The 16,437-nt window shown below is 41.5% G+C and overlaps 1 protein-coding gene across 1 annotated transcript in view; it reads left to right on the top strand.

Annotated features, from left to right (window-relative positions):
- Nucleotides 1-3,485: 3,485 nt before the first annotated feature.
- The window catches only part of LOC140728244 (uncharacterized), a 33,127-nt gene continuing 20,175 nt past the window's right edge, over nucleotides 3,486-16,437 (top strand). The window contains exons 1-2 of the mRNA XM_073046721.1: nucleotides 3,486-3,703; nucleotides 9,790-10,352. Of these exons, the coding sequence (XP_072902822.1) occupies nucleotides 3,579-3,703; nucleotides 9,790-10,352 (688 nt within the window). The 5' untranslated portion in view covers nucleotides 3,486-3,578. The remainder of the gene's footprint in view (nucleotides 3,704-9,789; nucleotides 10,353-16,437) is intronic.

Raw genomic sequence — 16,437 nt, 5'->3', positions numbered from 1 at the left:
AAGTACTGCCCTTTTTTGCAGGTTTTGTGCTGGTTTATAGTGAATAGAGAGCTCCAAGTTCAAAGGGGTGATAAACTGTTGTGGAAAAAAATGAGAAAACCAAGCCACTAAAATACTATGAGTATCCACCTGATTCATAATCATCATGATTTTGTAAATTACTGAGATCACCCCTCATTTTACTGCGCTCCAAGGAATAAAGATTCAGCATGGCCAACATTTCCTTATAAAATAGATTATCTAGTCCAGGCAGCGTCCTTATAAATCCCTGCTACACCCTCTCCAGTTTGACGATGTCTTTCTTGAAACTGGGTGACCAAAACCATGCACAATACTCTTGCGTGCTGCCTCACCAATAACTTACACTATACTTGATGTTTATACTCCTAAATTGGATGTCCTGGCTGATTAATTCCAACTTCCTAAATGCCTTCTTCACCATCCTGTCTATTTGCACAACTGTGCTCTTGTACTCTCAAGTCCCTCTGCTCCACAACACTTGTCAGTGCCCTCTACAAGTCCTACACAGGTTTGAACATTCAAGGTGAGTCAGCTCACACTTATCTAAGCTGAAATCCATTTGCCATTCTTCATGCTATCTCCCTGGCTCAGGGTTTCCCAACCTTTTTATGCCATGGACTCTTACCATTAACCAGATTGGGAACCTTTGTCCTAACTGATCAAGATCTCTTTGCAAGTCAATGTAACCTGTCTGACTACATTAGTAAACTTGCTAGCCATGCTATGAACATTCAAATCTAAATCATTTACTTACATAATGAACAATAGAGTCTCATCACTGATCCCTGGACCACACCACTAGCCTCTGCTTCCTATCATCGAGCCAATTCTGAATCCATCTCACTACTTTCTTCTGAATCTCATGCAACATAACCTTCCAGATCAGCATGCCACACAGGATCTTGTGAAAGGCCATAAAGTCCATATAGACAACATTCACTGCCCTACCTTCATCTATCCTTTTAGATACCTCTTAAGAAATCTCCCAAAAATTTGTCAAACATGATCTTGCACGCAAATGCCATGCTGACTAGCTGACAAACCATAATGAGGTGAAGAGATCTTTGCTGAGAATAAACTAATCTCACTCTAAAAATAAATGTTCATAATTCTCAATCTTACAGCTTTTTTTCTGACAAAATTAACTTATCCTTGCATTTAATATATTTAAATTCTATAACCTATGATTGGTCACAATATCCTGTTAAGTCTGCACCTTAAGGGGAATACACATTTATTGTAATTAATATATTACTTCTTTCAATGATAACAATGGCCTGCCCCAGTCTTGCTCTTTAAAATAGCTTCCATGCCTGGTACTGTACCTCATATCTTTGGTTTCCTTTGTCTATATTGAAACCATGGTTTTTGATTGAAGAACTGTCTACTGCTTTAAAACTTAACATAAAATCTTGACATTTTAAGGTTGCTCTTTCCTTCAGGTCCCTTTACAAGATGATCATCAATAAACACTTCTTCATTGCACAATAATAGATTTTAAAATGTTGTGTTCCCTAAACCTTAACGAACCAGCTTATAAACATTTCAAGAATTTATTTTCCACATTATTGCTACTAATGTAGTCTATCTAGTTATATTCATATTAAAGTTCTCTGATTATTCTATCACCCTTTACATATGTCCTTCTAAATTCCAAAATGTAGACTGTGCCTTAGACAACTACTATTCACTAACAACCGCTAACAGCCACTTCCAATGTTTACTGCTTATTGCTGCCTCTTAGATTGACTCGAAAGGAAATGAAGATTTGATAACATTGCTGTAATATATGCAGAGAACAATATATTTATTCAAATAACTTGCAGTACAAATTTTGCAGGAACCAATCAAAAATATTCTCAGTAACTTACAAACTTTACACAAAATTATGTACCCACAGCCCTCTGTCATAATTCAAATGAGCCCCTCCTGTTAGACTGTTTGTGGTAACTTTTTTATTCTGTCTACTTCTCTTCTAATATTTATATCTGTGCTCACGATGGAGAAGGATGAGTCTACAACATATTGCAGCCTCTTACAATCCTGTGCATTAGACCCTCCATATCAAGCCAAGATGCAACCAGTCAGAAGGTTCGCCATTGTACATGTGTCAAAATTTCCTCGAGTTTTTGGTGACAAACCAAACGTCCTCAGACTCCTAATGAACTATAGCTGCTGGTGTGTCTTCTTCATCATTGTATCAATATGTTGGGCCCAGGATAGATCTTCTGAGATGTTGATGCCCAAGAACTTTCAGCTGTTCCACTGCCAGGGGTAGTGGTAGAGGCAAATATATTTGGGGCATTTAATGGGACTCCTAGAAAGGCACACGGATGAAGGAAAAATGGAGGGCCATGTGGGAAGGAGGAGTTGGATTGATCTCAGAGTAAGTTAGATCGACACAGCATTATGGGCCGAAGGCCCTGTATGCTGAATTGTTGTACATTCAATGACGGGAGTGTGTTCTCCTGACGTCCATAATCAAATTCCTTCATCTTGCTGTGCAAGGTTATTGTTGCAACACCACTCAACCAGCTGATCTATCTAGTTCCTGCACACCTCCACATCACCATCTGAGATTCTGTAAACCAGCAGTGTCACTGGCAAATTTATAGCAGGCATTTAAGCTGCGCCTTGCCACGCAGTATTGAGTGCAGAGAGTTGAGCGTGGGCTAATGCCATTAGGCTTTACAATTCTACTGCCAGGACTTAAGAACTTTTTAAAAGCTATTATTAATGCTTTTTGAGATAGTGATTTAGATGCATATCATATTTTTTTTACTGAGTTAAGTATTGTATGTAATTAGTTTTGCTACAACAAGTGTATGGGACATTGGAAAAAAGTTGAATTTCCCCATGGGGATGAATAAAGTATCTATCTATCTATCTAAGCACACATCCTTATTATTAATTGTCAGTGGAAGAAATACCACACTAAGATACTAGGCCAGTTGTGGGAAAAAATGGCCAAGGAAGAAGACTTTAAAGATTCTCCTAGGGGAGCTGTAGACTCCTTAAAGATGACGTTGGAAATTAACTCCGAACTCCACGCTATGCTACTGTGGTAGATTAATTTGGCGTTGTAGATTAATTCAAAATACAGTGGACAATCAAAAAATCAAGGATAGGCAAAAAGCCACTATTGGAGCGCTGACTTATCTTCAGATTTCATGGTTCTGAAGCAGCGTGTAGAGTACGAAGGGGCGAGGCCCGCTTTAAAATTAAAGTTTTGCTCTTCCAGGAGCCAGAGAAGGCCCGGGACGCCCTAGAGAGACCGAGTGGATGAGGAGAGGGACAGGGTTTCGGGAGAGCTAGGAAATGAAAGGTGGCCCACAGAAATTTTCAGGCTGATTAACCATCGCCGCCCAATGTCAAACCTGTGCGAGTTCTGAACTCTCTCTCGCTCTCTCTCTCTCCTCCAGCCCCGCTCGCCCGCCCCTTCAGCCCCGTCCCTCGCCGGAAGAAGGGCGTGTGATGGACAGTGGTTTGGTCCAATCGGCGAGCCCAGCGCGCGAGTTTGAACCGGGCCCGGGCCCCGGCCCCGGCCCTGGGTTGTCATGGAGAGCCGTGCGGGTTCGGCGCAATGCCGGCCGCTGGCCGAGGACCGAAAGATGATGCAGAAACTGCATGTTGGCAGTTTGCAGCAGAGCCAGCCGGAGTTTGAGAACGCCTTTCAAGAACTGTAAGAATTTTAAAATTTAGGCTTCATGGTTTGATGTAACGCACTATGTAATTTCCAGGGCGGTGTGAACGTAGTGACCTGAGCGGCGTTCCTACTGGTTACGTGACGGGAAATTTGAGTTATCTTTGGAAGTTTTATTGTAATACGTCAGTGCAAACAGTAAGCATTACAAATGAGCTGAGAATATCTGCTGTGTATATAATACTCCACCCTTGACATTGTCTCCGGATAGACGAATGGATCAGAAATATTGACCTCAAGGCTTGTCTGGGTTTCCTTTTCCTTATTTTTATGTTTAAGTGGTAACAGTTGTTTAAATACGGTGCTATAAAATATAGTGGTACTGCACTCAAATCATCCTGCAGTGAGAGTGAAAATCAACTTAGTATACTGGAAACAAGACAAAACGAAGCATCACGACTTTCGTTTCAAAAGACAACTTCACCAGTATAAAAATAGAATGAAGTAATCTTCTGCCACCTCCAAACTCCACAAGTTTGGATCAGTTCAAAAAATATTTTCCTTTAGACTTTCATATGTAACCATATAACAATTACAGTATGGAAACTGGCCATCTTGGCCCTTCTAGTCCATGCCGAAGCTTACTCTCACCTAGTCCCACCGACCTGCACTCAGCCCATAACCCTCCATTCCTTACCTGTCCATATACCTATCCAATTTTTTTTTAAATGACAAAATCGAACCTGCCTTTACCACTTCCACTGGAAGCTTGTTCCATACAGCTACCACTCTCTGAGTAAAGAAGTTAACCCTAATCTTTTGCCCCTTAACTCTCAAATCATGTCCTCTTGTTTGAATCTCCCCTACTCTCAATGGAAAAAGTTGATCCACGTCAACTCTATCTATCCCCCTCATAATTTTAAATACCTCTATCAAGTTCCCCCTCAACCTTCAACACTCCAAAGAATAAAGACCTAACTTGTTCAAAATTTCTCTGTAACTTAGGTGCTGAAACCCAGGTAATATTCTAGTAAATCTCCTCTGTACTCTCTTTATTTTGTTGACATCTTTCCTATAATTCAGTGACCAGAACTGTACACAATACTCCAAATTTGGCCTCACCAATGCCTTGTACAATTTTAACATTACATCCCAACTCCTATACTCAATGGTCTGATTTATAAAGGCCAGCATACCAGAAGCTTTCTTCACCACCTTATCCACATGAGATTCCACCATTATTCCTAGATCACTTATACTGCATTCCTCAATGCCCTACCATTTACCATCTAAGTCCTATTTTGATTAGTCCTACCAAAATGTAGCACCTCACACTTATCAGCATTAAACTCCATCTGCCATCTTTCAGCCCACTCTTCTAACTGGCCTAAATCTCTCTGCAGGCTTTGAAAACCTACTTCGTTATCCACAACACCACCTATCTTAGTATCATCTGCATACTTACTAATCCAATTTACCACCCCATCATCCAGATCATTAATGTATATGACAAACAACATTGGACCCAATACAGATCCCTGAGGCACACCACTAGTCACCAGCCTCCAAACAGTTATCCACCACTATTCTGGCATCTCCCATCCAGCCACTGTTGAATCCATTTTACTACTTCAATATTAATACCTAACGATTGAACCTTACTAACTAACCTTCCGAACCTTGTCAAAGGCCTTACTGAAGTCCATATAGACAACATCCACTGCTTTACCCTCGTCGACTTTCCTAGTAACCTCTTCAAAAAATCCAAAAAGATTTGTCAGACATGACCTTCCACGCATAAATCCATACTGACTATTCCTAATCAGACCCTGTCTATCTAGATAATTAAATATACCATCTCCAAGAATACTTTCCATTAATTTACCCACCACTGACGTCAAACTTACAGGCCGATAATTGTTAGGTTTACTCTTGGAACCCTTTTTAAACAATGGAACCACATGAGCAATATGCCAATCCTCCGGCAACATCCTCGTCTCTAATGACATTTGAAATATTTCTGTCAGAGCCCCTGCTATTTCTACACTAACTTCCCTCAAGGTCCTAGGGAATATCCTGTCAGGACCCGGAGATTTATCCACTTTTATATTCTTTAAAAGTCCCAGTACTTCCTCTTCTTTAATCATCATTGTTTTCATAACCACCCTACTTGTTTCCCTTACCTTACACAATTCAATATCCTTCTCCTTAGTGAATACCGAAGAAAAGAAATTGTTCAAAATCTCCCCCATCTCTTTTGGCTCTGCACATAGCTGTGCACTCTGATTCTCTAAGGGACCAATTGTATCCTTCACTATCCTTTTGCTATTAATATAACTGGATTTATTTGGATTTATTTTCACCTTACTTGCCAAAGCAACCTCGTATCATCTTTTAGCTTTTCTAATTTATTTCTTAAGATTCTCTTTTACATTCTTTATATTCCTCGAGCACCTCATTTACTCCATGCTGCCTATATTTATTGTAGATCTCCCTCTTTTTCCGAACCAAGTTTCCAATATCCCTTGAAAACCATGGCGCTCTCAAACTTTTAACTTTTCCTTTCAACCTAACAGGAACATAAAGATTCTGTACCCTCAAAATTTCATCTTTAAATGACCTCCATTTCTCTATTACATCCTTCCCATAAAACAAATTGTCCCAATCCACTCCTTCTAAGTCCTTTCGCATCTCCTCAAAGTTAGCCTTTCTCCAATCAAAAATCTCTACCCTGGGACAAGTCCTATTCTTCTCCATAATTATATTGAAACTAATGGCATTGTGATCACTGGACCCGAAGTGCTCCCCAACACATACATCCGTCACCTGACCTATCTCATTCCCTAACAGGAGATCCAACACTGCCCCTTCTCCAGTTGGTACCTCTATGTATTGCTGCAAAAAACTATACTGCGCGCATGTTACAAACTCCAAACCATCCAGCCCTTTTACAGAATGGGCTTCCCAGTCTATGTGTGGAAAATTAAAATCTCCCACAATCACAACCTTGTGCTTACTACAAATATCTGCTATTATTGGAGTATAAAATGGAGTATAAAATATTATGGAGTATAAAACTTGTATTTGCTGTGTAACCAAAACTATGTGAAATGCTAGGAATGTAGAAGACAATGTTGTGTTAATGAGAGGTAGCTACAGAAAGAGCTTGCTATTTGCTATGCATATATCTTAAGAATGTAGAAGACAATAGTATGTTAATGAGAGGCAGCTAAAGAGATGTAGATTAGAACATGATTAAGTCAATGGGTAGAAACAATAGGGACAAGATAGTACGTGTGATATGCAACTATAGCAACTGGACCAGGAGATTGCTATAAAAAATGCTGTGTACGGTGGGCTATCAGTGACTAGCTCAATGACTGTCTCAGCTTTGATTTGCAAATTAAAGTTTAACCCTTCTTGAAGAATCTTCTGCGTCTCCTGGTCATTTGTGAGGCACGAAAAACCACGACACTATCTCCCTACAAATTTACTCCTCCAATTCCCGCTCCCCATTAGGTAGTCTATAATACAACCCTATAAGTGTTACTACACCTTCCCCATTCTTCAATTCCACCCAAATAGTCTCCCTAGATGAGCCCTCTAATCTATCCTGCCAAAGCATCGCTGTAATATTTTCTCTGACAAGCAATGCAACACCTCCCCCTCTTGCCCCTCCGATTCTATCACACCTGAAGCAATGAAATCCAGGAATATTTAGTTGCCAATCACACCGCTCCTGCAACCTTGTTTCACTGATAGCTACAACATCATATTTCTAGGTATCAATCTATGCTCTAAGCTCATCCACCTTTCTTACAATGCTCCTAGCATTAAAATAGATGCATTTAAGAAACTCTCCACCTCCTACTCTCTGTTTATCTCTAACAGTGCAAACAACTTTATTATCTTTTTCTTCCTTCTCCCCTACATCTTCGGTCTGTGTGCTCCCCTTCTCTGTCACCTGCCTATCCTCCCTCACACACTGTCTACCAGCTTTCTCTATTTGTGAACTAACCTCCTCTCTCCTAGTCTCTTCACTTTGATTCCCACCCCCCAACCATTCTAGTTTAAAGTCTCCCCAGTAGCCTTCACAAATCTCCCCGCTAGGATATTGGTCCCCCTAGGATTCAAGTGCAACCCATCCTTTTTGTACAGGTCACACCTGCCCCAAAAGAGGTCCCAATGATCCAGAAACTTGAATCCCTGCCTCCTGCTCCAATCCCTCAGCCATGCATTTATCCTCCACCTCCTTCCATTCCTTCTCTCACTGTCATGTGGCACAGGCAGTAATCCCAAGATTACTACCTTTGCGGTCCTTCTTCTCAACTCTCTAACTCCCTATATTCCCCTTTCAGGACCTCTTCCCTTTTCCTACCTATGTCATTAGTACCTATATGTACCACAATCTCTGGCTCCTCAACCTCCCACTTCAGGATATCTTGGATGCGATCAGAAACATCCCGGACCCTGGCACCAGGGAGGCAAACTACCATTCTGACTGCATCTACAGAATCGCCTATCTGACCCCCTAACTATCGAGTCCCCTATTACTACTGCCTTTCTCTTCCTTTCCCTACCCTTCTGAGCTACAGGGCCGGACTCTGTGCCAGAGGCACAGCCACTGTTGCTTCCCTCAGGTAGGCTGACTCCCCCCGCCCTACCCCCCCAACAGTTCTCAAACAGGAGTACTTATTGTCAAGGGGTACAGCCACTGGGGTACTCTCTAGTACCTGACTCTTCCCCTTCCCCCTCCTAACCGTGACCCACTTGTCTGCTTCCCGTGGCCTCGGTGTGACCACCTGACTGTAACTCCTCTCTATCAACTCCTCATTCTCCCTGACCAGATGAAGGTCATCGAGCTGCAGCTCCAGTTCTCTAACACGGTCCCTTAGGAGCTGCAGCTCAGCGCACTTGGCACAAATGTGGACGTCCAGGAGGCTAGGAGACTCCAGGACCTCCCACATCCGATACCGAGAGCAACAAGCTGCCCTCACACTCATACTTCCCCCTTTCTTCAAATAACAGGAAAAACTGAAACCTAAACCTACCTTGCCTTGCCCGTTGAGCCAAAGCTCTTAAGTCTTCACTCTACTCCCGGCTCACTCCGCTGCCCGCTGTATAAGGCTGTGTTCCTTTTAAATCTTCTGCACTTCACTGTCCAACGTCACACGCCTGCACAGTCCTGCCTCTCTTAACTCTGATGAGAAGAAGAAAAAATCAAAATGGCTCCCACCGCACACCTGCTCAGATCCTCAGCCTTCCTTCCCCAAATTTTACCATTATTTCTCAATATTATTTTATTCCTTTGCCTTTGGTGGTTGATTTCCTATTTGTTTGGCTGTCATGTTCATCTGCTGTAAAGAATGGTACAGTGTAATTGTCCCAGGCCTGCCATTGGTTTCTCATTTACAATATGACTTAATTTCCCAGGGACCATTTTTTTAAATTACAAAGTAAATGTTGATTTTGGTGATCCTTACAAGTTTTTTTTATGCTCTATATCCCAATCAGAAAGAGGAATTCTGCAAGAAGGGTGATCAAAGAAACTATTAAAGCAAAAAATAGAGAATACAAAGTTATGTAACCAGCTATGCGCCCTAAGGATTAGTCCTAGGAATTCAATTATTTATTTTATTAATGACTTTGGTGTCTAAAGTATCTAAATTTACTGATAACATGAAAGGTGGCAGGACATGCTGCTTGAGGATATTGGAACACTGCAATAGGGTACAGATAGGTTGAGTCAGCAGGTGAAAATAGTCAAATTTCAGTTTAACATAGGAAACTGGTCATATACTGGGTAGGAAGGATCTGAAGACAGGATTTTGTCTAAACAGAAAAATTGCAAAACTTGAGATCTGTCTTCTTATCCATAAAATAATTACTTGTTACATCTGATAAGTGTTTTAGAAAGCAAAGGGTACATTGTTAGGGGGTTCAGAGTTTAAAAAAATAGTTAAGTATTGTTGCATTTGTACAGTGTGGTGAGGCCACATCACTATGGGCTGTTTTAGTTCCCGTTAAAGAAAGAATCTACCAACATTGGAAGCAGTTCAGAAGCAATTCACAATGCTGCTTTTTTGTTTAGAAGTTTGATTTTTTTTTGTTTATTTTTGTTACAGGTATAAGTCTCTGTTTAGCAGCCAAGAGAAAGGAGCTGAAAATGTCAATATGAAGGAGAAATATCGTGCTTCCATTACTACACATAAAGGTTGTGGCAAATTTGTAGCATTGCAGAATTTCTCCCAAATAAGCAAAAAACTTCCTTCTAAAGACATCCATAAAACAAAGCCTTCCATTCATTCTGACCATGTAATGCTGAAGGACAGCAGCAATAATGGGGCCATTGCTGGAGTCTACAGTACCACAACTGAAACTGCAAAAATCTCTGCTGAAACTCACAATGTAAAACTTGACACATTTTTGGATAAGGCAGAGTCAAACACTGAAACTGGCTTTTCTGCTTTAATGCCACAAATTCTCCACACAAGTTCAAGCCCCACATCTGTTGATGAAGGAAAAACTTCTGAAGCCTTGCATGATGATGAATCCATCTCCATTAGCTCTGGAGAAGATTACAGAGAAACAGTTACCTGTGAAGAATGCTCGAAAATGTTTTGGAAAATGGCAAATAAAAGAGGTCCCAGGAAAAAGCAACATGGGTCAAGCAAGAAGAAGCTTTATGGTAGGATAATTACACCATAACCCTTCTCCCTTTCTCGCACTCCCATCCTTTCTTTCTTCTTTAACAAAGTACAATGAAAGAATATATGACAGTGAAGGTAGTGGAGGTAGTGGTAGTCCGTGAGAATGAAGAAAATGTTTCCAATTTTACTTCTGGCTTTGACAATCTCATCCCCATCTGCAGTAAAAAGGAATACATCATTTGCTGTAATGACCAGATAATCCCCTTTTAAAAAAATGAATTATATACATTAATGAACCGGGTATGCAGACCTGTTTCTTACAGGAAGTTTCTAAATAAGAAATTTGTTTGACTATATTCCACTGTCAGAGTCATAGAATATTACTGCATGGAAAGAAGAACTTTGGCTCAAGTCGGCCACAGCATCTTCTCTGCTGGTCCCAGTTGCTCTCACTTGGCCCATAATCCTCTATGTACTTAACCAAATGCCTCTTAAATGTTGTAAATGTATCTGGCTCAACCACTTCCTCTGGCAGCTCGTTCCATGTACTCTTTAGTGAGTAATGAAGTTCCCTCTTGGATCTCTTTTATGCCTTCCCCTATTATCTTATATTTGCATCCTCTATATTTGGACTTCCCAACCCTGGGGAAAGACCTTATCCGTGGCCCTTGTGATTTTTATAAACTTCTGAGGTCACCCCTCATTTTACCGTGTTCCAGAGAACAAAGATACAACATGGTCAACCTCTGTCTGACCCTCTAGTCCAGGCAGAATCCTCTCTGCTATATCCTTTGCAGTTTGACAGTCTTTTCTGTAACAGAGTGACCAAAACTATATGCAATACTCCCAAGTGCTGCCTCACCAACAACTTGTATAACTGAAACATAATGTTTATACTCCTATATTTGATACCTTGACTGATGAAGGCCAGCATGCTAAATGCCTTCTCCACCATCCTAATTGCATGGCTGCTTTCAGTGAACTGTGCAATTGAACTCCCAGGTCCCTCTCTTCCACAACACTTGTAGAGTGAATGGCAGGGCAGTGACAAGTCCTACCTTGGTTTGAATGTCTAAAATGTATCTAAGTTGAAATCTATTTGTCATTCTTTACCTCATCTCCCTAGCTAATCAAGGCCTCCTTACAATTCATTGTAACCTGTTTTACTTTCAACAAGACAGCGCTAAAATAACAACACGGAGTCGGTAAACTGCAGTTAAAGAAGATTTTATTCGAACTTCACAGCCTCGCTTTAAAGCCTCCCTGATCCCGCCCTCTCCGGGCGCGGATGCTGTAGGGGGCACGTACTCACCGTCCCGCGCGGGCTTTTCCCTTTGTTGGTGAAGCAGGCCTGGCGCCCTTTTGGGACTGGCCTTTGTGCCGGCGTGCTGGCTATTTGTGAGCCGGTTCGAGTGCGCTAGGAAGTGGGTCGCCACAATAACCTGTTTCACTTTCAACAAGACCCCCTAATTTAGTATCACTGGTAAACTTGCTAATTGTGCCATGTACATTCATATCCAGATCATTTACATATGTAATAGTTGAGGTCCCACTAATCACAAGCCTCCAGTCAGAGAATTGGCCTTCAACCATCAGTATTTGCTTCTTATCATTGAGATAATTCTGAATCCATCTTGTTTTGTTCCCCTGAATTCCATGCAACCTGAACTTCCAGGTCAGCATTAAAAATCGCTGCAGAAAGCATCTTATCTGGTTGTATCATGACTAGGTATAGCAACTATTATGACTATGACTACAGGAAACTACAGAGTTGTGTTGAGCTATGTCATGGAAACCAGCCTCTGCTCTACAAGTACTCACTACTTCTCACTGCTTCAGTAAAGCAGTCAGCATAATCAAAGGCCCTACCCATCGCAGATAATCCATCTTCTTCCCTACTTCACTGAGCTGAAGATAAAAGTTTAAAGCACAAAACAGCAGGCTCAAGGACAAGTTGTACTCTGCTGTTATACAACTATTGAATGGTTCCCTAGTACCAGAAGTTGGAGAATTCAATGTTCATGCCAAGGGGCTGGAGACTACCCAGACAGTATATGAGGTGTTACTTCTCCAACCTGAGTTGGGCCTCATCATGGCAGTGATTCTCCAACTTCCAGTAATTCCCTCCCTCTCCCTTCCCTCATCCCAATTTCACTTTGCCTCCTCCTCCAGCTGCCTATCACCTCTGTCATGATTCTGCCTTCTTCTACTGCACATAGTGCTTTCCCCTTACATTCCTCCTTCACCTTTCCTGCCTATCCCCTCCCTCACCCCTTGATCTTTCCTCTTATTGGTTTTTCATCTGGCACCTACCAGCCTTCTTCCCACCCTCCCCGCACCTTCTTTATAGGGCCCCTGGCCCCTCACTCTTCAGTCCTGATGAAGGGTGTCGGCCCGAAATGTTGACTGCTCGTTTCCACGGATGCTGCCTGACCTGCTGAGTTCCTCCAGCGTGTTGTACGTGTTGCTCCTGACAACTGAAGTCGAGGCTTGCTGGCCTGTAGTTCCCCAGTCTGACCTTGCTGCCTTTCTAGTCATTAGCCACCATCTAGTCTTCTGTAGTTGTACTTGGGGGCTAACAACAAAGCAAATATCACTTCCTCCCTGGCCTCCCATAATATTTAGGGGTGCACTTGGTCAAGCATGGGCATTTGCCCACCTTAATGGACTTCGAAGCTGCAAACACCTCCTTCCTGATAATGCTTATGATCCAAAGCTGTTCTTCAGTTTCTTGGCCCACCTCATTTCCTACGAGGAGGTCCAGTATTTTTCCTTCCTGAGTGGGTATTGCTATATATTGGGTGAGGAAACATTTGAATGCATTGCACAAATTTGACCCCATTCAGGCCTTTGCACTAGAGGCAGCTCATGCTATAGAACGACCACTACCCTCCTATTCTCATAACTGTGCAATTACTGTACACTTCTGCTCCTCCGGTTCCCACTGACTATTGGGAATACTATAATATAAGCTGACCATCCCCTTCCTACATCTAATTTGTACCCAAATGACCTCATTAGTTGATCCCTCTAGTATATCCTCTCTATGCACACCAGTTATGTCCTCCTTTATCAAAAAGGCAACTCCCCTTCTACCCTTACCTGTTCTTCACTAATGCCTAAAGCATCAGTGCCCCACAACACTGAACTGCCAGTCCTGCCCTTCTCTCAGCCATGTTTCTGTATTGGCCACAATATTCCAGACGCTGGAGTTAATCCATGTCCTCAGTTCGTCTGCCTTACCTGTTAAGCTGTGTACATTGAAATAAATGCAAATTAATTTTGAAAAATCTCTCCTTTTTCTGTAATCATAGCTATCCTCATTGTTAAGCTTACACTCTTTGGTTGCGAAATGTACCCGTCTTCTCACTGACTTCACTCTCTTAAGTCCCATCCTGCTGCCAATCTATTTTAAGTCCACCTGAGTTTTAAAGCCACAATGACAGGTACTTTAGATGCAGGCCAGTATACTTCTAGTGACAGAAATCTAAAGCACCTGTCATAGACATATTGTGCTGCTAATATAAAGGTTTAGATCATTAATCCAATGAATGTCAGTTTGTTATGAATCTGCTTTAAAACAGAAAATAATGAATTGACTGAAAAAGTGTGAATAATTTGTCAAGAGTTTTGCTTTTTCATTAAAGTCCAAGCACTTTACCTGATCTCTAATGTTATTTTGATCTGCCTCACTTCTGTACATCTTACATTGTACTAGAATTGGTTCATTGTCACATGCACTGAGGCACAGTGAAGACTTGTATACAGTTCATACATATCAAATCATGACACAGTGCGCTGAGGTAAAATGGTAACAGAATGCAGAATACAGTTTAATAGCTGCAGAGAGAGTGTAGCTAAACAAGATCATAGGGAGGAAGAATGAGTTCAACTTTACGTCTTGTACTAGGGAACCATTCAATAATTGTATAACAGCAGAGTATGACGTCCTTGAGCCTGCCGTTTTGTGCTTTAAACTTTTATCTTCAGCTCAGTGAAGTAGGGAAGAAGATGGATTATCTGCGATGGGTAGGGCCTTTGATTATGCTGACTGCTTTACTGAGGCAGTGAGAAGTAGTGAGTACTTGTAGAGCAGAGGCTGGTTTCCATGACACAGCTCAACACAACTCTGTAGTTTCTTGTAGTCAGTCATAATAATTGCTATACCTAGTCATGATGCAACTAGATAAGATGCTTTCTGCAGCGATTTTAAAAATTTGGTTAATAAAGAGATGTCATCCTCCTGAAGTAGAGGCAGTGGTGAGCTTTCTTGACCATGGCAGTTATATGGTTGGATGAGTATAAACTTGGTGATGTTCACTCCTAAGAAAATGAAGTTCTCAACCTCAGTACTAAAAGTTAGATAAAGATAGAAGCATGTGCACCATCCCCATCCCTATCCTCATTTCTGAAGTAAATAACCAGCTATCTTTCTTTGCTCACATCGAAGGAAAGGCTGTTATCATGTCACTAAGCTCTCCTTCCTGCACTCTGAGTCTTAATTATTTAGATATGGCCCACTATGGTGGTATCATCTGCAAACTGTCCTCATTGCTTACATATCACCTGATAATTTTGAAATTCAAATTCAGGTTACTAATTGATCAAATTCAAACTGTGCTAATTCCAATTTGTAGATAAGACTACTTGTAATATGTATATCACCTTTATTGCCCTGGTTAAGGTTTCTACTGCAAAGCTGAGAGGTAGTTTATATTGGCAGTTTTCTGTAAAAGTAGTATGCAATGCTGGAAAGAAAGTTTTGGCTCTGCTTAAGATGAGGAGCTATGTTGACTAACTTGGGAATGTGTGACAGCCAATCAGGATTGTGGGATGTGAGAGAAGGTTCTAGAGAGCTGTGGGGAAGAGGTTTCTGAGGGACAGTAGTCTGGTGCAGAATGGGGATGCCACAGAATGCTGTTCGAACAAGTGACCCCATTGCAAGAAGTGCTTTGTGTAGATGACTGGCTCCAAGGAGGAAGGGCCAATACTCCTGAGAGAACCAGTTCATTTGGGATGGTCTTCAAGGGGAGTTCAGAATCTGGTGGGTGCTTTTATACATACATACACACCCTGCATATGAGTAAAGATTAACACCCCCAATTACTCCAGTATGAACTCCAACATTATGTGCACATTGGACTGGTTGAACTGTATTGGCCCTTTTATTTTTCTTTCTCTGTAACTGTTAAAGTTGAAAATTTGGTAAATATACTGTCTCTATAATTTTATGGTGGTGTACGATCTGTCATTTCTGGGCTACCAATAACTGTATGGGCAGTATTTACACAGCATTCGCTCAAATCAAAGTTCCTTTAATTGGAACATCACAACATTCCTGTTTTGTTGAACCCCAAATCGTACTGACCCTAGACATATATCGTTTATGAAAGGTGGCCTTGTCACCACTGAGTCACATGGCTGTTAGCAGTTAGTGAACAAACCAAGTTTGTATACGAACCCTTGTAAGAGAGTTACAAACCCTAAGAGGTTTGGGAAGGGTCATTTTTAAAAAAGCCTTCTACAAGTTATGCCAGAGGGTGTACTTTCAAAATAACATGCATTAGCTGTATTCTAAAAATCAGTACAATGCTGTGTTAATTTTGATCATAAATAAGCAGGGTTCCTTAACATAGCTGGGGGTGGCAGAGAAGATGAGATCCCACTACCTATTAAATGCTCCCAATGGCATGCATCTCAAATAGTCTCCTGGCCTTCACGTGTAGCTTAGCTACTAAGCCAAGTGAAACTGTTTCTACTGAGAAGAGAAGAGGCAAAGGTGGGTTTTTCCACCTTAAAACCAGTCAAATGGGCAGATGGGGCTCATTAGCCATGGTTGGCAGCTCATCAAGGAGAAGGAAAACTGATCTCAAACCATTACTGCCTTGCAGTTATACCCACTCATGGGGCAAGCTTCAGGAGTAAACCCAAAACAAAATCCAAAGTTGAAGTCCTTAAGGTTGAGTTGAGTTCAACACTCACTGGCAATTTCTGTGATTCCACTGGTGCCAAACTATATCGGTCTCTTCTGTTCCTTTGTATTCATCAGCTGCATGGAGGGGTGAGCCTGCTACACGGGCAACAGCTTGCTTTCCATGTTTTACTGCTGTGGTTTGTGTATCA

The sequence above is a fragment of the Hemitrygon akajei genome, chromosome 5 (assembly GCF_048418815.1).
Source record: "Hemitrygon akajei chromosome 5, sHemAka1.3, whole genome shotgun sequence".
NCBI lineage: Eukaryota > Metazoa > Chordata > Chondrichthyes > Myliobatiformes > Dasyatidae > Hemitrygon > Hemitrygon akajei.
The sequence above is the reverse complement of the archived record's forward strand: the minus strand, read 5'-3'. Positions and strand labels throughout refer to the sequence as shown.